The 24,333-nt window shown below is 37.4% G+C and overlaps 4 protein-coding genes across 4 annotated transcripts; 1 reads left to right on the top strand and 3 right to left on the bottom strand.

The window, feature by feature from the left end:
* The first annotated feature begins 3,629 nt into the window (after nucleotides 1-3,629).
* On the top strand, nucleotides 3,630-5,744 carry LOC137946079 (probable glycosyltransferase At5g03795). The gene is made up of 4 exons (XM_068792255.1): nucleotides 3,630-4,000; nucleotides 4,163-4,371; nucleotides 4,545-4,893; nucleotides 4,982-5,744. Exons 1-4 carry the CDS (start codon nucleotides 3,707-3,709, stop codon nucleotides 5,660-5,662), a joined length of 1,533 nt encoding a protein of 510 aa, XP_068648356.1. The 5' UTR covers nucleotides 3,630-3,706; the 3' UTR covers nucleotides 5,663-5,744.
* Nucleotides 5,745-6,831: 1,087 nt separating this feature from the next.
* On the bottom strand, nucleotides 6,832-14,158 carry LOC137946394 (uncharacterized). The gene is made up of 10 exons (XM_068792665.1): nucleotides 14,045-14,158; nucleotides 12,095-12,391; nucleotides 11,704-11,769; nucleotides 11,432-11,571; nucleotides 11,089-11,215; nucleotides 10,695-10,846; nucleotides 8,496-8,631; nucleotides 8,296-8,380; nucleotides 7,946-8,217; nucleotides 6,832-7,194 (listed from the first exon to the last, which is right to left on the bottom strand). The coding sequence occupies exons 1-10, from the start codon at nucleotides 14,156-14,158 to the stop codon at nucleotides 7,066-7,068; spliced, it is 1,518 nt and encodes a 505-aa protein (XP_068648766.1). The 3' UTR covers nucleotides 6,832-7,065.
* A 2,716-nt stretch (nucleotides 14,159-16,874) lies between these two features.
* Nucleotides 16,875-18,827, bottom strand: LOC137946902 (wall-associated receptor kinase-like 20). The gene has a single exon (XM_068793184.1). It carries the CDS (start codon nucleotides 18,825-18,827, stop codon nucleotides 16,875-16,877), a length of 1,953 nt encoding a protein of 650 aa, XP_068649285.1.
* A 786-nt stretch (nucleotides 18,828-19,613) lies between these two features.
* On the bottom strand, nucleotides 19,614-24,074 carry LOC137946393 (peptidyl-prolyl cis-trans isomerase FKBP16-4, chloroplastic-like). The gene is made up of 6 exons (XM_068792664.1): nucleotides 24,033-24,074; nucleotides 23,730-23,855; nucleotides 23,140-23,195; nucleotides 22,966-23,021; nucleotides 21,343-21,432; nucleotides 19,614-19,918 (listed from the first exon to the last, which is right to left on the bottom strand). Exons 1-5 carry the CDS (start codon nucleotides 24,043-24,045, stop codon nucleotides 21,378-21,380), a joined length of 306 nt encoding a protein of 101 aa, XP_068648765.1. The 5' UTR covers nucleotides 24,046-24,074; the 3' UTR covers nucleotides 19,614-19,918; nucleotides 21,343-21,377.
* Between the last annotated feature and the right edge of the window lie 259 nt (nucleotides 24,075-24,333).

Below are 24,333 nucleotides of genomic sequence, written 5' to 3' on the forward strand. Positions count from 1 at the left end.
TGTTCAATACATTATCATTTAAATTTTATTTGCAATGTTAAATAGTTGATTGCATAGGTTTTTTTTTTATTGAGACATCATCATTTTTTGTTTCCAGAAAATAGACTAAATCATTTTCCTTGTTAACACCACAGCCAACCCCCATCCTAGCGTGTGTGCACATGGTGGATGGGGTAATTACTCTGGCATGTAAAATATGTAGAGCATATTGGATGAATGATTATGTGGAAAGACATATTCAAGAAAAAATGAACTTAAAAATCTTTTCATCTATCCCTTCTCATAGTGGTAGCAATTGATTTCTTCCGAGAAAAATTGCATTCTATATTTAGGAATTTCTCTTCTTTTTGATGGTTGGAACTCTTCCTATAGCTAGTTGTTTCAATTTGAAAAGTTAAATTCAGGTTGTAATTAGTTAGTGTTAAACATGTCTAAGATAGACTTGTCTAAAAACATCTTGTGCTTATTACTTCGAAAAAAACCTCATAACTTTGGCTAGCCATATTGTGATTGACTTGACCCAACATCAATTATGTATTAGAACTGTTATAGTACATGGGCCTCCACTCAAAATTGCCCGTTTGTGGCAGCTATATAGAGGATCCAATGTGAGAGGCATGTCAAACGCCTAACCAATACAACCCAAAACACCGGTCTATTAGGTAGCGAAAAGCTAAGTACTTAACCCAGACCAGCAACTCTGACAAGGCAGTGTTAAGAATATAGTCCCACATGTCCGAATATTAGAAAGATCATGTACTTATTATTGCTAGCAAAAAAGCCTCATAGCTTCGTTTAGCCATGTTGGGATAGACCTACCGATTTTAACAATAATAGTGAAGGTTTTATCATGATGTTTTGACTTAGTTTACCAAATACAAGGCCAAGTTTTACTTTGCACAAGTTTTTCTCTTCTAGACATTGGTTGCGTATCAATTTCTCTTCATATACCCAAAAGCTTAGTCATCTAATTTAAATCATATGATCTTCTTCATATTCAGCTTTTTTATTTTGTACTTGTTCATCCTTCTTGTACATTTCTCCTTGGGGAGTTCTTAATGGCAATTCTTTTCTTATCATTATCAAAAAAAAAAAAATCTTCATTTTTTCTTCTTATAGCCTTATGTTGGCTCTCATCATGATTTTTATCTTATGAAGTTGCTTTCAGGAGGAAATCATGATTTTGATGTTGATGATTTGAGAAAAAATACGCGTTATCTTGGTGGCTATTCAGAAGGAAGTCGAACCGTAAAGCTCTTTTGGGAGGTAATATCTGGCAATGACTTTCTCTGAACCAAGGTTTATCAAAAATCGTTTTTTTGTCTTTCGATCCCCTTTCATTCCTTCCCGATACTTAGATATAAGTTTAAGTTATAAGATACATAAAATTACAATAATGTCCTTTTCTTAAGTTAAGAAAAATTAAACCAACATTATTTTAATACTATAATATTTCATTAATTAATATAATATAGTATTTCATTAATTAGTATAATATAGTATTTTTTATTAGTATATTATTTTATAACAAATTGTAATCATAAATTAATATAATTAATTAGTATATTATTTTATAGTCACACGTAATTATTATATTATTTTATAATAAACTGTAATTATTAATTAATATAATATAGTATTTCATTAATTAGTATATTAATATATTTTAATACTTCTTTAAATCACTTATTAGTATAGTAACCATGCTTATTTTGGTTAATTATTTGTTTAGATATATGTTCTATTTAAGTATATAATAAAAAGTTACTCATTTTCTTGTTTACATCATATTTTTCATTTTGGGATACTAACACTCGAATTTATTTTCTAGTACACTTGAACTCTTCTACAATAACACCCAACTTGAAGTTGAAGTTGAATGTTAACTTTAACACACTATATTTTTACGTGTTAATCAACAAACTTAAAATTTGAACTTCATCTTCATCCCTTACTTCAAATTTATTTCATTCATCGACATGAAATTCATTTTCAAACTTGGTGTTAGTGTGGATAAGTTCATGTGCACTGGAAAACAGTTTTCAGTGTTAGCGCCCCAAAATGAGAAAAATATAAAAAACAAGAGAATGAGTAACTTGTAATAGTATACTTAATTAAAATATAATATTTAAATCCAAAATTAGGTAAAACAAACATGATTACTATATGAATAAGTAATTTAATGTATAATTAAAATATATTAATATACTAATTAATTAAATTAGATATTATATTATTTAATGATTGCAATTTATTGTACATTAATACAGTAATTATGTCAACCAATTAAATGTGCACATGATTAATTATAAAAAAATAAAAAATAAACAGGAAAAATTGATCAAATGCTAACTTTAACACATTATATTTTTATGTATTATTGCATCGTCTAAAAGAAAAATAACACTAGAAACGGTTGGCCCACGAAATTGCATCGATAAATAAGGACCTTTATCATCATCTCCTCGTATATCAATAACTAGAAGTTGTGATTGGTATTTTAGAGAGAATGTGAACAAGGGATGTGATTATATGGACAGACACAGCTACTGCTTATATGGAATTTGGCTCGGTGGAAAGCAGCTGTCAGAACCTTTAAGCAAATGCCAGAACGGAATTGTGTTTCATACAGTGCTCTTCTAACTCGTTTTTGCAGAAATGGTAAGCTTTGGAACTTTTTATGAAAAATTGTTGGATGATGGGAGTATAACGAAAAACCGATGACAATAAAGTAACAAGATAAACAGGTAATCAGACGGCACAAATATTTTACGTGGTTCGGCAAATTATTTACGTCCACGGAGCTGCAGAGGATTTTATTTTATCAAATTGAGGAGCCCAATAGAATAGTCCTGATCTCACAGAGAAATCAGAATGACGCAAATACAACATCCAGAGCGAGTCTCTACCTCGCCCTTCTCTGTTTAAAATAGAGTTACCGTTCTTAGCTTTCTCTTCCGTCAATGACGAGGCACAACAGCCTCTCTTCCGGCAAAGGATATGTACAGTGGGTTGGAGATACTCATTTTCGAGAATATGAAAGTTGGATATGCATTCAGGGACCCAACCTTGAGAGCTAGCAGATCTCCATGATAATAGTAACGCCATCCCTGTTTCCAACGAGGAAGGAGCCGAGTAACGAGGTCAAAGACATCGGGGAAGTCGGCTCCAACGCCTCTGCGTCTAAGGCACGCCGATACTTATCTGCACCCCTTCGTTACATCTATTTTTATTATTATTAACTGGCTTTGCCTTCTCTAATTAATGGGATTAATCATCCGGCACATCTCACACCGTCCATTACTCCTCATCTGCCGTCTCCCCCGTTGGATTACTAATTAATAACTACTAGCAAATTTCTTCCTTTGTCATGACAGCTTGATAGCCACTTCGTAGTTGGTCAAGTACGAAAGAGATTTATATTACCCAAATTACCCCTTCCTGCGTGGGGGAAACGCCAGAAACCTTGAGTGATGAGAAGGGTAGATTTGGGAAAGAAGCGTTTTGCATGCGAAGCTGGAAGAGAGCCAGAATCTGGTCGACGCATGGAAATAACCATGGCGACGCCTGGAGTAAAAGCACGCGCCCCTCCTCATTTATCACCGCAATCCCTCGTTTTGATTCTTTGCCATTTTTAGGGGAGGATCGCCTGCCTCTCTCTCGGAAACGGGAACTCTCTTCGTTTGGAGCAGAGAGGAATGAAGCAATGAAGGACTGTCCTTCTTTTTATTCTTCTTCTTTGTGTTTGCCAGTTCTGGTGATTCTAGTTCCTCTGGTTTTGGTCTCTGCTGCTGTGGTTGTGCTTGATCACACCCCCTTTTCTTCTTCTTCTTCTTCTTCTTCCTCGAGATGGTTTGGTCTCTCTTCCGAAGACAGGGGTTCTATGGAACTGCGCCCCAGGTTGATGGGTCCTCACAAGGATGCTCTCGTCGATTCTCCTTCCTTCAATCGCTCTTTCTCACCAATCAAACAGCCGGAAGCAATCGTCGCTCCAGATAAAGTAACATTTTTTTTCGTTTTTTAAGATTTACTGCTAGCTCTTTCTTCTTGTATTGGTTCTTGGGGTTCATGCATGGTTAATGGGTAATAGTACTCTTTTGAGTTATGTATTCTTGATTTTTTTATTTTTTTTCTCTTTAAGAGTTGGAGTTTGGAATGGCAGGAAATGAAAGTTGCAGAAGACGGAAAGGACGAGGGTACTGAAACAACAGAGAAGAGGTTGAGTAGAATAGAGAAGCTGGAAGCAGGTCTTGCTAGATGCAGAGCAAGCATAAGAGAAGCGGCAATGTCTGGCAATCACACCTCACCTCTGAGCGACCCAGATTATGTTCCCACTGGACCCATCTACCACAACGCCCATGTCTTCCATAGGTATAATATTGCTTTGTCTCCTGCTTGCGTCTGCATTAAAACACAAAACTGTTGATGACTGAGAAATAAACAGAGAATTCAAGAATCAGATCCGCCTCTGTTCAAATATTACCACTGTTGACGATGTTAACACAAGAAGCGTAACTTTTATTTGGCTTGTGAATCGCGAACAGGAGTTACCTGGAAATGGAGCGAGTGTTCAAGATATTTGTGTACCCGGAGGGGGAGCCGCCATTGTTCCATGACGGTCCTTGCAAAAGCATATACTCCACAGAGGGGAGATTCATCCATGAGATGGAGCTGGGTGACCGGTTTCGAACCATGGATCCCCACGAAGCCCATGTCTATTTCCTCCCTTTCAGTGTCGCCATGATGGTCTCCTTCCTCTACAAGCCCAATTCACTGGACACCACCGAAATCAAGCGGACGGCCGTGGATTATGTGGACACGGTAGCCCGGAAATACCCCTTCTGGAATCGGAGCCTCGGTGCTGATCATTTCATGCTTTCCTGCCATGACTGGGTCGGTACACAGTGGAGTTAGATTTCTGAAGAGTTCGATTTGATTCATTTTACATTGTATATGGTTTTTAAGGTTCGTTATCACGCAGGGGCCAATCACGTCTGAAGCCATTCCATATCTGTACAACAATTCCATCCGCGTACTCTGCAATGCCAACAGTTCCGAAGGATTCAACCCAAGCAAAGACGCATCGTTACCCGAAATCAATCTCAAAACCGGGAGAACCGAGGGTCTCATCGGAGGTCCTTCGGCGTCAAAGCGCTCGATCCTCGGCTTCTTCGCCGGAGGCCTCCACGGGCCCATCCGGCCGGTGCTTCTCGAACACTGGAAGGACAAAGACCAAGACTTGCAGATTTACGAGTACCTGCCGAGACATGTCTCTTACGAGAAGATGATGAAGAGCAGCAAGTTCTGCATCTGCCCCAGTGGGTACGAAGTGGCGAGCCCGAGGATCGTGGAAGCCATTTATGCGGCCTGTGTTCCTGTGATTATATCGGAGTCCTACGTTCTTCCTTTCAGTGATGTTCTGGACTGGAGCTCCTTCACGGTCTCGGTGAGGGTGAAGGAAATCCCCAACCTGAAGAAGATTTTGATGGGGATATCGCAGAGTCAGTATATAAGGTTGCAGAGGAGGGTGAAGCAGGTGCAGAGGCACTTTGAGGTGAGCAGTCCTCCGAAGAGATACGATCTGTTTAACATGATTGTTCATTCTGTGTGGCTTAGGAGATTGAACGTCAGAGTTCAAGAGTTGGACAAGTACGTAACATGACGAATAATTTGTTTTTTTTTTCTTCATTCTTCTTCAATATAATTCATTAGTAGATCAATTGGGCTGTGCGGCTTCTTCTTGATTTTATTATTGAAATGGATGGAACTTAAAAACTGATTAATAATGGCGAATTATGTGTTTAATATAAATTATCTGAACAATGGACGACGGTTACGTTAACATGATACAGTGGGTCAACTAAATAGGACCCACCTAGGCTCCATTTGCCCATAAAACGTCGGATCCACCCAAAACAAAGGTTCCTTTTTTTCCCACTGGCTCTTCCATGGGAAAAAGAGCAGGAGCGCATTTCCCTCGTTTATGCTTTCTTTGTCTGCAAGTATCTTCATTTGCTCCACATTTGGAAGTTTTTGGTTCGTTCGTTCGATCTTTCTCCTTCCTCTTTGGCCTGGCCACATCTGGTTACAGTAAACATTTTCCGAGAAAGAGATAGAGAGCGCTGCATTAATGTCTTCAAACCACTAAGAAACTGAAATTTCAGCAGATGGAAAGATTCTGTAACTTTCGTGCTTCTGCTGTTAAAAAGGTGTTTTTTTTCAGTTGCAAGTGGGAGACACCTGTTGCATGCGCTTAGCGTCTGAAGGATGCTGATGAAGTTGTTGGCACTGTCAAACACTTCCTGGCTTTCCTTGCAAAAACTACTCAGCCATGGATTTCAAGGATGCATGAACAGATTCCATATTTTGCCATATTCCACTGGTGATTTCTCTCTGAAATGTGAATTCTTGTTTTTCACTGAAGAAAAACTTTGGATCTTGGAACTCACTGATTTTTTTATTTTTTTGTCGAATTTAATAAACAAGCAGAGATCAATGAAGTTAGATTTATTCAGATAAGCTTTAGATTTAAGTTCATGTACTTTAATAAACCTAATTTTTTAAAATATTTTGGGTTTAATCAAATGTCACCAAACCCCAATTTTTAAATTATATAAGATCTGTACAATTTCATAAACTCATGAACTTTAAAAAAAAAATCACTTCCTTTCAAAAAATTCAATCTCACTAATCAAACCTCGACAGAAAAAAATGAAGATTTGAAGTATGGAGTAAATTTTTTTCCCTGCTTTTGATCAGTCTGGAAAGATGATCTGCCTTTATATTTTTTTTTTTTTCACAGGTAAAACTCTACCAATTTATCCTCTTGGACTCAGTGAAGTAAAAGATCACATTAACATTGCATAGTGAAAATAGAAATGACGAGCAGCTTAACTCGCCCATGGAATGGATAAAACTGCAAGCACTCACCATTGCTGCTCTAATCCCCAAAGAACATAGTTTGCCTGCGCTTACAAAGTATTCATTCAATTCAAAACACTAAATTACATGATACGATCACAGTTTCTCATGAGGAATAAACAACATATATGAGAAGGAGACCTCCTATGTGATGTGATCAATGCAGTAACGCAACAGCCGATGAACTTTCTCATCCTCCTCTCCTGAAGCATTCTCCGGAGCAACACTTCTTGCAGCAATCCACCTGTCTAAGATACTAGCAATCTTGGCTAGCTGTGGTAAACGGGTAAAGGAAAAGCCACTAATTTCAACATGAGCATGGACTTTACATCAAGAATTATTCTAATAACACAATCAGTGCTGCTCATGATGCTCATTTCCAGCAGGAGGAACAAATGCCCATGTAAGTTACTGATAACCCCATACGATCTAAAGACAGTATACAAGAATTTCCAGGCTATGGTGTATACTTCCTAAGTTTCTGAGACATCAGATATACTTGATTATTTCCTTTCACAAAAATATTGTGTACTTATCCTTTTTCTAGACTTGAACTTCAAAGAGGATGAAATTTTAAGCTTTGAAAAGCACACTTTGGTTTCTCTGATAATTGCACAATTTGAATGTATAGTCCTGTCCCAATAATGGCCAACAATGAAGCCAATTTGCATAGTAGACAAGTCATTATAACAGACTGAACTTTCATTCTTTTAAAATCCTTTAAGTAGGGCAATGTGTCATTTTTTGTCATCCCTCTACTACTATTTATTACTTCATTAACTTTTCAAAAAAAAAATTATTTCTTCATTAGACCAAACCTGGAAACTAGCCTAATTTGATTAAGAAATTTAAACCTACTCAATCAATTCAAATGCTAAAATCTTCCTCTGAATTAAAATTTGAAACTGGATGGACTACCCCCCACCCCACCACACACACACACTAAAAAAAAAAAAAGGAAAAGGGATCTGTTTCGACTAATTTAATTTGGCTAAATTTTGTGCCAATATTGAGAGCAGGATACAGATGTGACCTTGGCGTTTGCAGTTTTCTGACAGTTTAGTTCCTTGTCACCTTCAGCTGAGTCTTCCGCTTGATGATCCTCAAGGTCTTCCACCACTGAATTTGATTTCTCTATTAGAACTGTTGCATACTTCTGGAGACTTGAGGTAACAACCACAATTTCTTCAATTTGAAGTAACAACCTTGCTAGTATGCTCCAAAGCGCACTCCTTGCTTGTAGATCATCAGAAACTAAAGGAAGAATCTCAAGCAGGCTTTCTAAGAAAGTCACATCTGGGTGAAGACAACAATAATGCATAAGTTCTTCAGAGCACAATTTTAGAACAACCTGAACCCCTGATGTAAAGTTACCTTCATAAACCTCAGAAACTAGATTTGGTTCATCAGCAAAAATATTTGCAATTAAGACAACAGCAGTAACACATGCGCTGGCTACCTGATAACAGAACTGCAGTCTATAAGGAAAATTCAGACAGGAAATTTTGTGATACATGACAACATACGAAATTTGATTACTAGTGCTAAAAACAGTGCACCCTAGAGCCGCATACCTCACTTTTATCAGGAAGCTTGACCAGCGTAAGAACAATTGCAAAAATATCCCTATTTGAAGATACTAGTTCTGAATATTTGTCTGTCACAGAGAGTGCTTCAATTACACACAGAATCGAATCAAGAACAGAGCCCCTGCCATACAAGAAGTACAAGAAAATGTTTCAGGTCCACATCTTCTTCATGGGAAAGTTGAAAAAATCATATTAAAGAAAAAGAGGAAAAAGCAAAAGCCAAAATAAATAAAAGATCTACAACACACGCAGATCAAAGTCCAGCAACAAGGTGTTACAAGGGGCAATCTCAAAAAATGATCCTGTTAGAAAATTCATTGAAGGGCAATATCATCTTTTTATACTTGCTGTAATCCCTAGGACTTATATTATCTTACTCTACATGTTTCGATCTGTCCCTAGTCTTATTTTCATGAAATATGAGTATGCGTTTAGGGAGATATAAGGGTTTAAGTGTTTGTAAGTATATAGGGGCTTTTTTGTAATTTAATACTGAAATATAAAAAGCTGGGGGTGATGAGAGTCAATTACAGAATTCTCTTCTTTCCCTTCCCTTTCTCCTTCTTCTCTCTCTCAACCTCCCTCTATACGTCTTACCTTTATAAAAATCTAGGGGGCGAGCACGACCCCAACAAGAGTCAATTACAGAACTCTCTTCTCTCCCTTTCCTTTCTCCTTCTTCTCTCTCTCTATTCCTCCCTCTATACTTCTTACTTTTATAAAAAGCTAGGGGTCGAACACGACCCCCAACGAGAGTCAATTATAGAACTCTCTTCTCACCCTTTCCTTCCTCCTTCGTCTCTCTCTCAATTCCTCCCTCTATACTTCTTACTTTTATACTTTTTTCATGGTACTAGAGTAGCAGATCTTGGTTGGAAGCCCTTATTCTTCTCCAATCCTCTCCGTTGAAGCCCGTGACTTCTTAAAAAGGGGATTTTTGAAATTTGAGCTTGAATAGTTAGTAAAAATCTTATCTTTTGTGTTCTTTTCTGCCATAACCTTAGGATTGATGGCCTCTACTAATTGAGCAGTTGTGAGAATGATTACTGCCCCATGAGGGTTGACTAAGTAGAAATTTTCTCCTTTTTGCACTATGCACACCCTAAACTGGGCTCGTTGCCTACGTCAACCTGAGGTTGGCTGATGTCAGCCCTATTTGTTGGAATTTTTATGTGGCTTATGCTGATTTGATTGCATAAACTTGAAGTATTTTGTTCTTGTGGTTGGTGCACATTGGAAATTTGCCCTAGCCCTAATTCGAGAAGTGGGACCAACCTAACTGTGATTCGTAGAAGCATGTGGGAAGTGAAGTTAGGTTGACTTGGATACTCTCTTACTCTGATGACTGATTCTGGTGAGATTATTAGCCCTTCAAAGGAATCTGGAAACTTAGAGGGAAAAGAAGCAATCATGATTATTGCTGAGAGATAGATTGGCCAAAACTATCTCAAAAAGTTTTTCTTTTATTTTTTCTCAGCATTTGGGATAATGACACACCTAGTGAAACTATAATGGAGGTGCATCAATTGCTGGTTGCAAATAATTAAGTATACCAATTTGTTAAAGCTGAGTTCAAGTTCATCCTAGAATGACTAGTTAAAGTTAGGGGTGTTCTTCTTAAGTAATAAGCTCAAAATCTTTCTAATTTTGTATCTCTTGCCTAGGACTTTAACACTTAACACTCCCCTTCGTGTGACACCCTCTATATAGCTCCTACATGTAAACGAATTTTGGGTAGAGGTCCACGTACAAGTACCCATTTGATACTATTTTAGAGTGGGGTTCAGGTTCATCCCTCAATGACTAGTCGAAGTTAACAAACCTCTTGAAGAACAGGATGTTTCCGATTCCAAAATCTTCTGGGATTATTCCTAACGAAATTGCACTAAAAAACAGTATATTATAGTAGACCAAATCAAATCATATAAATACAATTAAAAGACATCCAAAGTCACCTTTAAGTCAACAATACATGAATCAAAATTTTATTCAGTGAAATATCACAGATACAAGGAAAAAGTGTATCATAAAAGGTCTTTAATAGGTGTAACTATGTAAGTATAACCATGGTATTACATCTTGCCAATTTTGACTTGATAGAAAGTTCTCTTTACCTGAGTTAGGTTGCACCTTTACAAATGATATATAAAAATAAAAATAAAAATAAACAATAACAAATAGTACCTCTCAATTTCCTCATCACCAGCTAATTTACCCATCTCACATGCCAAAATATTTGCCAAGGTATTGGGTAACCCCAAGTCAATCAAAGGAGAAAGAAGAATTGCAACAACATCTTCTGAGCTTTCCAAGATTGCTGAGAAAAAGGCCATACACTGTATCCAAAAGAAGAAAACAGCATAAAAGGAAAAGCTTGAGAAACTATAAATTAAAGAGACTTTAGAGAAGACCATTAAAAAAAAAAAAAAAGATCCTGGATCCAAAAATATGGGATTGTGAAACTATCATGCAAATGGCATATGTAACATCATAAAGTAGAGACCAACAGCAAATGTTTACTAAGAATGGTGAACCCAATGTACCATAAAATGGAACATACAGAAATTCCAAAATGCACCTTCTCTAAGAGCTGAGGATTCAATGTATTTTCAGCAATCCACAGAATGCGGGACAATATATTTTCAGAACGCAGCAGTTCAGCCCAGTTGAGAGCTCCACAACCTTGAAGACCCACAGTTAACAACCTGTGTCAGAATACTTCCAGTAAAAAGGGGATCTCCTTTTGGGATGCTTACCTACTATATCTAGGAGTAATATATTTGGTTGAAAGAAACTTGAGAAATGAGAACTAAAATCATAAAGTCATGCAATGAGCAAGTTAAAAAAAACCAATCCGCCACTATCAAATGGTCAATGCATGATATCAAGAGCTAAGTCATGGTTGGCTTTTTATACACTACCGGAATGTTTCAACGAGGCACAAAGAGTCATCTAAAAATAATTGGTCAACAACTCTTCCAATCAATCCAGCTGTGGAAAATAAGTGCTTTTTAAGAGATTCATGGCAAGCCAGGTTTGCAATGATTCCCAAGCATATTTCCTACAGATCAGAAACCAAAACCTAATCAAACAGCGTATTTTGTTTAAAAAAAACAATTTGCTTACATAGTCAATAAAAGAAACACAATTTATCATTCAAAAATAAAAAGAACACAAAGGAAATTCAAATCACCCTAGTTCGCATGGACTCAGAAACAGTTAGGTTAGCCAAAAGTACGTCGAGTAGAAAATTCTTCACCTGCATCCAGACAAAAAGAGAAGTACTGTTAAATTTACAAGGATAAGCTACATAGTTCAGCTTGAAGTGTAGTAATCGCTGAGACTGCTTAAATAAAACAAAGTAAAAAACCTAAAGACCACACTAGTATGAAGAATCAAAAACAACTACTGCATGTACAAGAAGTACTGCAACTGATTTGTGTTTGACAATTAATTAGCAGTACAATTTGATGTCATTCAAATTGAGTAAGATTAAATGAAAGGATGTCAGACCACTTGCAAAAATTAAACAATTCCAGTCATTATAAAAAAAAAAAAAAAACAGGAGATGAAACATTCATTACCATGAATTCTGCATGAGTGTTATCTGCAGAAAGGTCCCACAGAATGCAACCACATTCCTCCCAAGGATCCTGTGGCAATGAAACTTCAGAACCATCTATAGCATCCAGTTTTTGTCCTTTTTGTCCATTTCCATGTTCCACATTTATGTCATCAATGGTACATTCAGCAGAAACTATTTTCTGGTCTTGACCACATTGCCCTTGCATATCATCATTAACTTTGACACTAGGTGGTAGAAGCCACCTTATAAGAGAGATGATATAGCTAGGATCTACTGTTGTTGAGGAATCGAATAACTGCAATATAAATGATCCACAATGAGATAGAATACGAAGAACCAACAGATGTGAACAATATAAAGTCCTACAAAGAAATACTTCTCCCAGTCAAAATGCAAGAAATAACTGGATTGTAAAATCTAAGCACTTTCATTACAAGTAGATGAAACGGTATTCAAAAATTTAAACACACATTACACAGTCAAAACCAGAGTCATGTTTGAAGAGCACTGGAGCAAAACTCCATAGAGTTATTGGGTTCACAATGGCGTTAGAAGAGAAAACTTATAAAAGGATCAACGACAGAATCTCAAAGTTATCAAAAAAAAAAAAAAACAATAGAATAACCAATCCAATCTACTGTAATAATAATAAATGAATGACAACCCACAGTATAAAAATAACTGCCAGAACAAAGAAAGCCAAAGAAGTTGGGAAAGCAGGCCAGCAGGAGTTAGTTGGGATTATCCACGATAGTTCTAGCCAAATATTGCAGGTATACTCAGAGCCAGTGGAACATGCAGATGCAATGGAAACAGACATTAAAACCCTGCTCATGGGATTAAAGCTCTTCTCACAGCACTTCTCCAAAACAGTGATAATTGAAGGAGATTCAATTCTTGTCGTCAATTGGCTTGCGAAAAAATCCCCACCATGGAGGCTGAGATATATCTATGATGAGCTCACCGGTCCATGTACTTTAATACAGATCGAACGGCAGCGCACCCCTCGTGCAGACTGATTTTCACAAGAGAGGATTTCTGCCCCTCCTTATGGTTTTGGGAGTCCCTTCCTCCCTTTCCTGAGGCTCTGCCTCTCCTTCCTTTCGTGTAATATTTCATTATTTCTTTACTAAAAATCCATTACTTGAAAAAAAAAAAAAAAAATCTTAACTACTCTAGCAGTACTATTTTATCAAAAAAAATTACCAACTTTCTGATTCTGTACCAATTCAAAGGTTATAAAAGTCATTATGCATCTTCTTCTTCCACAAAAAAAGGGTTAAATTATAAGACCTGGCAGGCAAATTACCATGAAACAAGTTCAGACGGACAAACCCATTGAGGAAATAACATAAACAACTTGAAAGCTCTTCAACATAGACAACCAAATCGAATCAAATGTGAAGAACCCCTAGCCCTAGATCCACCTCGGTTGATGAAAGGGCCGAATATCAAGATATCAAGTCAAAATCAAATTAGAAGGCTTTATCAAGTCGTTTGGGCACCCAGAACAGATTGAAGGCTATCCAACTTTTGATGAACAAGATGCAGCAATACTTATACAATTTTTTCTAGAATTTCTATTGCGTGCATATGGAGAAACTAATGGACTAGTACAGAAGGACCACTGGATTTAAAAAATGAGGACAAAATGAAGACAAGTGGATGAAAACAGAACTTCAAACATAGAGTGGCTTTTGATACCATCTCGTTTATCTAGTAAAAGTTTCAATATATTTTCAAAATTATCGGCTCGGTGAGGATGTTTCAGGGAGTTCTCGACCGGAACTACCAAAAAATTTATCAAAATATGACTCATACTAGCGGGAATTCAAGGTACCAGTTCCCAAGGCTACCCATCTCCGTACAAGCATGACTAATGATACTAAACCAAAACAAATAAGTTGTTGGAAAAACAAATTATTTCGTAGAGACTGATAGAACCAACCTCGGTCGATGGAGCAGAAGGGTGGTAGGGGATACTTCCAAATTCTGCCGTTTCTTCTTCATCATCATCTTTTTCTTCTTCTTCTCTCGACTCAGCTGGTGATGGTGGCGCCATGTTCTCTGGCCTGCGCGCTCAAATTTTCGTGTTAGTATGCTGAAGAAAAACAGAAAGAAGCTACCAGAGTTCGGGTCGGGTTTGGGTCGGATTTTGAAACCCCCAATGGCGCCATCTCCACCATTAATTCTTAAAATATCAAATAAACAAAACCTTATAAATTATAAAAATATAAAAATTAAATAGAATTTTAATATAAAAAAATAACATCCAGTAAAACAGTATTTGGAAGGCTATATACATGCTCTAAAAGTTAAATTACATAACAGAAATTTTCAAATGAAAGAGAAAAATGATTGAAGAGAAACGAGGAAATTTGAAAAATCCTGTAAATTATACCATGAGTGCAAATTGCAAACACCAAGATAAATTACAAAAAAAAAAAAAAAAACGACAAGCATAGAAACAACATAAAAATTAACTGTAAAAAATAACTAAAATAATAAATTCTAAAAAGACACAATGCCCGAATAAATTATTTTGGTTGGTTTTTAAAGACAAAAAAATTTGGTAGGATAATAATAATTCTCATGACAAAGTTGTTGTTTACAATCGTCAACTCACCGACATTTAGTACGGTGTTGAGGCCATTGGGACTCATGTACACCAAGCACAAGGTTAATTGCAAGCAAGTATGGTGATTTTATTTGATTATTTATTCTATTATTTTACTCATGTCTATAAAAATATAATACAATTTTTTTATTATTTAAGATTTTTTTATTTACTTTTGTATGCGATTATAAGAAAAAAAAGCTTGCATGTATGGAACGACGTTCAATTTAAAAATATTTAGTTAAAGATAATTTAACTATATTTTAGCTAATATATTTAACATTTTAAATTTATTTTTTATGTTATTTTAGAGGTTTTATAAATTTATTGGAATTTTATGTATAATATATTAACAATTTTATGGACTCGATTATTTAACCATTCATTTAGTTAATCATGGATAATTAGTTAAATAAATGAGTAATGAAACAATTAGTTATTTCTTCAATCTCCTTTATATTAAGGAATGTCCACTATATTTTATTAATTATTAATTATTGATTTTAAGATTATTTTTTTGCACTATATTTTTAGAATTTTAAATCTCTATAAATTGTTGGTCATTCCATATTTTTATTTTTATTTTTATTATTATATATTTATTTAGTTGAGATAAAATATTTAAAATTCATTATTTTCCAAAAAAAATAGTTTATAGTGACAAATTATTTCATCTCAAAAGACCCTTTTTTGGGGATTTTTTTGGTAAAACAAAAAAATTGAAACAATTAACGATGAAATATTTGTTCTCAAAAGAAACCACTTGGGCTTGTTAATGCCCTTGGTTGAAAATTTATATCCCATAAAAAATTGGAAATATATTTCCTAAGATACATATTTCCAAAAAACCTTCAGCTAAAATTTTATTTGTCCCTTAGAAGGAAAATACATTAAAAAATTTAGAAATTTTCAAGGAAAAGTAAATGGATATATTAGTGCCTTTTTTAGGGAAATAAACATAAATTATTAATCAATCTCATACATTGCCATACTTATCCAATAATTTTCCAATAAAATAAAATATCAAATAAAAATTTGTCATCAAAAATTGTCTCGTACTAAAAGTATTACAACATCAATTGTCAAATACTTATTCAAAAAATTTCTATACGGTTTTTTGACCCATCTTGCCTGGAAAATCTTACCTGAACAAGTATATGATTTTCTTGGTAAGAATTTTTAGTTAAAAAGGTGTTTCCGGGAAATAAGAGGCACTAATGGTCCATAAAAACATATTTCTAGTAGAAATGTTTTTTCAGTGTTTCCTAAAAAAGGCATTAATAGGGCCGTTGTGTGACAAAAATTTATATAAACTTCCTCGTTAAAATATTTTGTAATTTATTTTTAATTAACGAGAAAATAAAATTCGGTAATTAATTAAAGACAAAAGCTGATTTTGCAGTAAATAGTTACATTTAGCAGGCTATAGTGTTGAAATAAATAATCTGAGAAATAGCTTTCCAGCCAATATTTATTTTGGTAGATAAAACCTGACCTGGTACTTTTATGTTATGGCCATTGGTCTAATATTATGAGTGCCAACTGAATTCAGTAATCTGATATTGCAGGCAACACTCTCCACTTGAGAGCAATAATGGATTAAACACCGAGTAGTTCAACCACAAGAATAGCTACCCATTACTGGCAGTGAACAGCTCAGACATATCCACCAAGCTTTAATTAATTTTTACTTTTCTTTCATTGTTCTTTACTTTCTTGCTCTCGAATCATCTGTCTTCTAGAAATCTTTCATAGGTGAAGTTTTATTCTACTAATTTATCCTTTAATCGTTGTCATTAGCATCATTTTTGCCACCAATATCATTATCTTCACATCGGTTATGTCCATTCGAAGGAAAGAACAAGATTACTGAGATAAAGAGTGTACAGGGAGATTTGAAAAGTTTTGCTCAGAGTTGTCGCCTTTATGTTTATACCCTTTCCGCATATACAAAAGACTGGAATCGGATCCCAAGCTTTCAGTAAAGCGAGCTTCACTTTCTGCAGGTCCATATTCAGAGTAATCTTACTTTTACTTGAACGAGGAGATGTATATTCACAAGAAAGACTAAAAATGACAAAGCAGAATACGAACATGCAAATGAGGAATCGGCCCTCCTAACAAAAATCCAATGAAAATTTTCTCTTCATCGGAAGAGATTTCATTGGGTAGTCGTAAGATATTGTTGAGAACTGTTCTCATGGGAATCCCCTCTTAAATCTCTTGATGGAGATAATGACACCATGTTAATGATACTCTGCAACTGTTGCACTACCTCTTTCATGGCCGGCCTTTCCCCCTTCTTTTCCCTCAAACATGACAGAGCCAGCTCTAAGACCAGTCCAACACTCTTGATCACCTCCTCGGAGGGTTCGCCGGCGACGAGCAGCGGGTCCACCACTTCCATGATCCCACCTCCCTTCTCTATTCTCTGCATCACGTACATGGCGAGGTTCACATCATCTTGCTCCCTCGAGAAATCTATGGCTTTCTTGCTCGTTAACAGCTCAAGCAAGACAATTCCGTAGCTGTAGACATCGCTCTTATCGGTCAACTGGTAGTTCTTGTAGTATTCTGGATCCAAATACCCCAGAGTACCCTGGGCACAGGTGGTGACATGATTCAACCCAGGTCGAGCCAGCTTCGAGAGACCGAAGTCTGAAACCTTGGCGTTGAGCTTCTCGTCGAGTAAGATGTTGGTTGATTTGACGTCCCGGTGGTAGATCGGAGTATGAGCCGACGAGTGTAGATAAGCCAGAGCTTCGGCCGTCTGCAGGGCTATGTTTAATCTAGTCTGCCAGTCGAGAAACCCAGCTCGTTTCGTCCCATATTGTAGACGCTGATGAAGATCGCCATTGGCTACGTATTCGTAGATCATCAATGGCTGATCGGCCTCGATGCAGCACCCGAGAAGTTTGACGAGGTTCTTGTGGTTAACTTGGGAGAGAATCCCAACCTCGTTGAGCACTTGGTCAGTGCTCTTGATGTTCCCGAGCTTGGCCGATTTGACCGCCACGCATGTGCCGTCTTGGAGCACTCCTCTGTAGACCTCCCCGAAGCCGCCGCTGCCCAGTGCTCTGTCCTTGGAGAACCCATTTGTGGCTTTCTTCACTTCTTTCAGAGTGAAAAGCCTCGCCGGCTTTCCACCCGTACTTGCTCTGATCTTCTCTTCTCTAAGCCGCTGGGTTTTTGATTGGTGATTGAATCTGTTCGACCTTATTACGGCGACGGAGACGACCACCGCGAGCACGATGAACGCTATCACTGACAGGATGATTTTCAGCTCAACTCGATCTAGAGGAGAAGATGTGTGGTGGGTGATTTTGGAACAAGTCGTGATAGAATCATCCCAGCAGTATCCTTTGTTGCATAGGCAGCGGGAGGCGCCGAGTTTATTCATGGAGCAAGTAGAGGCTTCGGAACAGTCGGACTGTGTACGACAGACGGGCTCCGGCGCTGGACTCCACTGAATCTCCAATCCTTCTTTCCATTGACTCGCCGGCTTCTGGGAGTCTAGATGAAGGATGCTGCGAAAGGCCCGGCATCCGGAGTTGTGGAGCCGTATCTTGTATGCAGAGGGGAGGCCTCCGGCGAGGAAGGTGCAGCAAGGGGTGATTCCGCTGCTGCACTGCTCAGCTCGCTGGGGGGCCACCCGGCCGGAGGTCTCCAAGTACAGGTGACAGAGGCTTGTGGTGGTGCAGTTGAGCGGAGAAATGAGCAGACGAGGGGAGCAGTTGAAGAGGAAGACGGTGTTAGAATTGGTGACGTTGAAAGGGAGCGACTGGTTCAACCAAAGACCCTCACTCACGGCCAAATCTCGTGTCACACAAGTTCCTGGCAGCCAAGGTGACGGCTGTACCACCAGGCGCTTCTTCAAGGCCTCGATGCTGACGACCAGATAAGAGCTTTGGTTGAGAGCGTCCAAGTAGAGCTTTTGCTCTGCTGTGTTGCAACGAAGCTTGTAGTCGGGATCACCGCACAAAGGATCCGTACTTAGAGGGTACGGGACCTTCATGGAGCCGCAATTAGGACAGGTCTTCTGAGAGGAAGAGAAGTGAAACAGGAAGAAAAGGAAGACGTTACAAAGAGGAAGAAGCTGTGCGGTGGTTGTCATGCTTGGAAACACGACACAACTGGAAGGTGGTTGCTGTGAGTGAGTCCAGTACAAGGACGACGAAGGGCAATAAAAGGCTGAGGGGGGAAGGGAATAAAGTGGGTAACATTAAAATTTCTTATGATTGGAAGAATCTTCACTGGTCATTGAGGACTTTTCTGGATGGATTCTTCTCATTTTGCGTCCATGGACTTGGTTTGAAAGAAAACTACAGATCACCACACTTTTCCAAAAAAAGTAACTGGTACATTATAAATTTTTTCTAAAGATGATAATACTTGTTTGACTGATTTAACTTCCTGAAACCTGTTCCTCACAGACATTGTCCGGTTACAACTACCCCCCTCTTCAGTCGTTATGCTGTCCGGAAAGTTTCTGTATCTTAAACTACATTTGTTGTTCACTGAAGAACTCGAACTCGCCTTTCACCCGTCATTAAGGAATTCCCAAGTGGAATTTCCACTACCAATACTCATGATTTCAGAGTTGATAAGATTCATATGCCGAACATGATATTTTCCAATAAAAAGTATGTGGCTTTAGTGCTAAACCGATTGGGTAGGCTTTAAGCAGACTGATTGAAGGTCAAGTAGATCAATGCGTTTTTTTCCCACTAAAATTCATCAACCACGAGTAAGAACTTTTCTTCTAGAGGCTTACCAGCAGAAATAAATACCTGCAATGCAAGCATGAATTTATACAGTTGTGAACAAGGACATGCATGTGCTATCATATACTAAGGCTAGCGAAATGCAGATGCCATGGATTGATGAAAAAGCGATCGCCAGGCTTTCAAGAAGCCATCAACCTTCAACAATTTTTACAGGTGTCCTGTAATTGTAACAAATAAGCAATCGGGGGCACCACTAGATGGTTCAGATACTCTGATGACAGAAAATCTAGTGAATAGTAGAGAGGAAGGACTACAAAATAGTGCAGACTCTGAAGAAAGGACAGAGATCCAACTTTATAGGTTGTTCAAACACGCCTGCACGCATACATGCACAGATTGTACCTCAATTGTTGCATTAGGAGGAATCTCTTGGACACCTTTACTTCCATAAGCAAGCTCTGGAGGAACAATCAACAACCTTTGTACAAGGACATTATTGGAAATTTAGATTACACAAATTGGTTTTGCATTAGTAACTGAAAAGCTGAAGTCCATGAGAATTCTGACCTTATGTGAGACAAATTTGCATTAAGTATAAGAAATAGCATTGGACTCAGTTAATAAAATCCATTGAACCCTGGGACCAGCACATACGTGGTTCCAAATGATTTTTTTTTTTTTTTTATGCTAACTTCCACTTTTCCACTGATTCAATTAATCATACGCAAGGTAGAGATTGTTGGCAAACATCATATCTAATGACCTGTTCTTGATGAAGCACATTTTGTATCCAAAAGAAACAAAATGTTGTAAAATTAAACTTCTAGTCCTGATTTTCTTAAATTATAACATGCAATAAGAGTCCTTTACCTAAATGAGTGACTTCATCTCATCCAACAGCTTTTAGAGAAAGCTATCGATAATAGAGAAACTGTTTGATGAAGTATTTTGAGTAAACCAATGCTCGGTGTATAAATTCTCAGGTATTCATAGAAGACAAAAATTAAGGAAAACTGAGTTCAATGGAAAGTTTAGCTAGATTTGTGCCAGGTTTTCTCTTTTGAGGACAAAAAAAGTGAAAAAGAAAAAGGGAATTATTCAATGCTCAATTGTCAATTGGTATCTATTGAATAGAAAAAGTCACACAGTGAAAATTGGGAAGAAAAGTTAATGGGTTCATTTAGTAGGTTGAGCAATAGGCCTCCTAAGTGTCTAGTCATTTTGAGACGGAACCTGGCTCAACTCAAAACTCAACATGGTATCAGAGGAGGTTTTGTGTGGGGTCAAACCCTAGTTTGTACTCCCCAAGTTATTTGTGTGTTGTGGGCTCCATGACGTAGGAGTTTGTATGTTGTGGACTCCATAAGGTAGGATTCTGTGTATTGTGGGCTCCGTGAAGGAGTCTGTGTACCCCATTAGAGGGATTGTACTTTCGTTCCACGCCTGTTATGCATAAGCTTGGACGTGAGGGGGGGTGTTGAGTGGGAAAAAGTTCCACATTGAACATTGAGATGGGTTATAAGGTTGAGCAATAGGCCTCAAGTAAGCAAATTCTTTATTAATTTGTGTTCAGCTTGTCCTGCTAATTTGATTTTACTACATACTTTATCAGCATCTCTGCAGTATCATAGTGATTAACAACTTGAGATCTCAAATGTTTATAATGAAAAAGTGTGAATTTGTGTCAATGAGGGAAGTATTGTTGTATTTTCAGGTAAGGTGTCACATGGACAAGAAGTAAAAATCACCATTCGACCTTAAGTGAAGCATTTTTCCCCACTGACAGAGCAAATCAGTGAAATGGATCAGTTGCTCTGACAATTAAACATGAATGCATAATTCCCATGAATAAGTCAGAGAATATTATAGATCCACAAATTAAAAACAAAACAACAATCTGACCTGTCCTCCCACACGCATGCCTTCAACCCCAAGATCTAAGCCTTTAAGAACATTTCCCTTCTCAGATTGTCCAACATTGAAGCCATAAGGCTGCAAATAACCCAATACAACTCCACTAAACCAATCAGTATATAAATTAAGTAGAAAGTAAAAGTTACACTGCTTTGAACATCACCTAAAAACCAAGTTCACTTGTATATGCATTTTTATGAAATCAAAGAGAAACTTATTGTTTGGCTTTTTGTGACAAAAAGGAGACACTAATATCGTTGCAGGCAGAAAAAGAAATAGTCACATAAAATAGATTAATCTTGGGCTTACTGTTCCACCACCAACTCCTAGTCCTTGTCTACTCGTCATGAATGTTATGCCTCTCCACTTGGCAACCTAATGAACTGAAAATCACATAAGAAATTTGTTCTCTGTGATATGAAGAAAACTTTAAGCTTTCAACCCAATATATTTCCTTCATAAAAAATGTGGTCTACACTTTCTACGGAGAAGGAAGAGCAGAGGTTTAGATGTATCCAAAAGGACATGGAGTCTTAAGTCTAATTAGTATTACATCTGCAACATAGCTCTAACATTGACCTAGGAGAAAATGCTAAAAATCATGTGCTAGAACATATTTCCAAAGCACAGAATTAACTAAATTGTGTCCACAAGCATACTGCAACCCTTGATCCTTTCACAGCTTTAGACCCACCTCCAACCTTCAAATTGGCAGGAAAATATCTTGATCAGAGCTATTTATAGTCTAAATTCAAGAAGAATTCTCAATCATAGAGAAGCCTGAAGAAAATGAAGTACAACCAAAACTTTTTTCTCAAGCTTACATATTCAACTGAAGAATGTACTAGGATAACCGGCAACAAATGAAGCCACAGTTTTGAGCAGAAGAAAAAGAGAGCAATATTTCTTCGTTTATTTCTTATGATTTCTGTAAACCATTACTTAAAAACTAATTTGTAACAGAAAATAAATAAGTTAGCCTCCATCACTTTTTCCCATTAGTCTAATATTACTCGGCATAAAGAGGAGCCTCACAAGACAAGAAGTACTTGGTCTTCATCACTATACTCCACCAAATGGTTTTTTCCCAAGCCATTTCACATGTTGCTCTCCGCAAGGGGGGAAATGTACTTGATATCTATGATTGTAAGAGTCCTCATATACCAGGGGCTCTGGCAGATGTTGTGCTTAGGTAAATAAAATACTAATGATTCTTGCTGTAGTCATTCTGAAAACTTTGTTTATGAGAAGACATACAAATACTGTAAAGGGTTGATGCAACTGGAATATTTCTGCACAAGATCACTTGGTAGTAGTAATTTTCTCTGACACTGACCTTTGTTGATTAATTGGTGAATATGTCTAGGGACCAAAGAAAGAAAAGATGACAAAGCATTTGAGCAATCGAGTCTATTCTTCCTTAAGGAGACAAGGAATTACAGAAATTTGAGTTCCTTCTAAACATACGTTGTCATTGGTATCACCTATATCATGCAAACCATAAAACTCATGGTAGTGCTGCATACACCTCAAGAATCTAGCAAATATTTAGTGGCAAAATAACCGAAAATTAAATTAAAAGAATAAGAAAACTGATGGTAGTTTACTAACTTCAACCCATTTGGAAGGGTAGTGTATTCACTATCAGGTATCTTTACACCTCTAAGCTGCAAGAGAAAAATAACAGCAGGGTAAAAACAGCTCTCATTCTTTCAATTTACAGCTCTTGATCGAATACCAAAAGGTTAAAGAAATAAAATCTCATAATGAATAAACATATCTTACAGCTCTTCTGCTTGTAGAAACAGCACTAGCAACATCACTAATGTACTCTCCAGCAACTGATTCAGGGCACAGAAAAAGTGAGGTTGGTTAGAGCAAGTGAACATTAAGCATGCAGACAATTAACAACACCAAGAGGACGCTAGCTAAGCCTGAGGATATCTGAAGAGGGAGATGGAATAGTAATAAAAGGTGCCCCTGTAGGACGACCAACAATGTTGCCATCTCATGAAGCAACAGACGATGCTCATTTAGGTGTTGTTCCTGAAGAAACCTCCATACCATAAATGTTTCTATATGCTCATTGTCGGAATTATAGGATGGAACAGTACCTAAAATCACCCATAAATTAAGGAAATCAAATCGAGTTGAGGGGTTAAGAACAAGCTGAACCACAGCGAATGCAACTGCAGAATTTGTTAGTAACAGGTGTCGACGAAGTTACAGCATTTTAGAGAAAACCAGATCATTCGAATCTATATCCACCATTTCTGCTAGATAACCAGGATAAAAATGCTTGATTTAATCGAACAAATTTTTCGTAACTGGAAAATAGGAAACAGGGGAAGCATAAGGGCAGTGTCAACGCTAACCTCCAGCAAGTAGCAAACTAATCAAGCTTCTTCTCCGCGAATACTGCAATGTAGGGGCTGCCGGTATCGAAGTTTCACTGGAACCGCTACACTGTACCGGCAATGTTTTGCTAGATAGTCTCCCCCCTGCGGGTATATTGTTCATCAAACAATCCAAAACGAGAGAGAGAGAGAGAGAGAGAGTGACTTAACGGGCACTGAATCGAGGAGCGAAAGTCCCATCTTCTGGTGCGACTGCTGCAGCAAAGGCTAATGACAATGGAGATAAATACTAAGAAAGATAATAAATGCTTAACCTTTTACCATTTGCTTTCATCTCATTTGGATTACTCTCCGACGAGTCTCCGTGTGTTGAGTCTGACGTGAGATGCCACGGCGATCGTAGAACGGAGACCCATGTAACACTCAGTAAAAAGCTTCCTTTATATGACTTGTAAATTCTAATACTAGTACATCAATTTTATCCTCACTCTTTTCTGTTAATGGGCCAGAAGGATTTTCGACCACGAATCATTTGATAGGCCGAGAATCTATATCGTCACCGAAGAACCTTTCTTTGGATAAATAGAATCAATGCATTTTATCTGGTTTCATTTAAAGTGAT

This window comes from Aristolochia californica, unplaced genomic scaffold, assembly GCF_029961685.1.
Source record: "Aristolochia californica isolate CCGP_79_NKW_82.1479 unplaced genomic scaffold, dmAriCali1.0.hap1 SCAF_12, whole genome shotgun sequence".
Classification (NCBI taxonomy): domain Eukaryota; kingdom Viridiplantae; phylum Streptophyta; class Magnoliopsida; order Piperales; family Aristolochiaceae; genus Aristolochia; species Aristolochia californica.